Source organism: Octopus bimaculoides, unplaced genomic scaffold (genome assembly GCF_001194135.2).
Source record: "Octopus bimaculoides isolate UCB-OBI-ISO-001 unplaced genomic scaffold, ASM119413v2 Scaffold_50645, whole genome shotgun sequence".
Lineage (NCBI taxonomy): Eukaryota > Metazoa > Mollusca > Cephalopoda > Octopoda > Octopodidae > Octopus > Octopus bimaculoides.
The window spans coordinates 1-990 of NW_026405909.1; the positions used below are offsets into that span (position 1 = coordinate 1).

A 990-nucleotide genomic window follows, 5' to 3' on the forward strand; every position below is an offset into this window, starting at 1 on the left:
ACTTATATTATTTTAATTCATTTTGTTTCTTTTCGCTTTTATTTTGCAGGTGAGAGCCTTGTTCTACCAGAATTACCGTGAAGTGAAGGGGACTTTTAACCACGAACTAGGGAAGAAGGAGAGTCATGCGTTCACGTTGCATCCAGTGAAAAATAACAGTTTCGTAATACGTTTGGCATTGCATTTCAAAGACGATGAAATTAAATGGTTGAAAAGAAAAGCAGACAGCTTGAGAAATGAGTTGGAAATGGTCAAGAGGGGAATGGCTACAAAGCAGCTGAAGCGTCTGTCAATGCCTATGATGAAATATCTTCACAATATTGAATATTTTAATAAGAAACGTGAACCGAAGAAGGCCTCTGTCAAGTTTTGGTATGATACTGGTGATGTTGCAGCACAATGGGAGAATATTGAAATGGAGTCAATTTATTCCATGGCAAATATTCATCAGGCACCAAAACAGAAGCTGACTGTGAAAAAACATGATGAAACTGTACATAACTCTGTCAAAAACCTCCTTAACCATTATTGGGAAGGAGTAGATAATATCAAGTTTAAGAAGTTTCTCCGAGCCTATCGTTACATGTCACCTGTCCAAGGGGTACAACATCTACTACAAGTCTACTTATTGCAACGAAAAACTCGAAATGGTTATTACAATGGCACATTTATGGCCTCGCAGCGTCTACTGCCTCTGAAGTTTACTGAAGAAGAGGACATGTTTAAGCGCCATTTTGATATCAATACCAAATACAATAACAGCAAAGGTGGTGGGCAGATGAAAGAAATCAATCTGATTATGCCAATTGCTGGAAAATTAGAAGCATTTGTACGATTTACAGAGACCCTAGAGAAGATCTTCAAAAGAACACTGGAGAACCTCAAAGTGATCCTTGTTATCTACAAAGATCCAGAAGGAGTCTGGGTCAAACAAATCGCTATGATGAGACGTTTGGAGTCTCGGTACCCTTCCATGAAACTAGAAGTAAC

At 38.5% G+C, this 990-nt stretch overlaps 1 protein-coding gene across 1 annotated transcript in view; it reads left to right on the forward strand.

Moving 5' to 3' along the window:
- Positions 1-49: 49 nt before the first annotated feature.
- The window catches only part of LOC106875590 (uncharacterized), a gene marked incomplete at its 5' end in the record, with an annotated part of 1,793 nt that continues 852 nt past the window's right edge, over positions 50-990 (forward strand). Inside the window, one exon of the mRNA XM_014923806.1 lies at positions 50-963. Coding sequence (XP_014779292.1) covers positions 50-963 — 914 coding nt within the window. The remainder of the gene's footprint in view (positions 964-990) is intronic.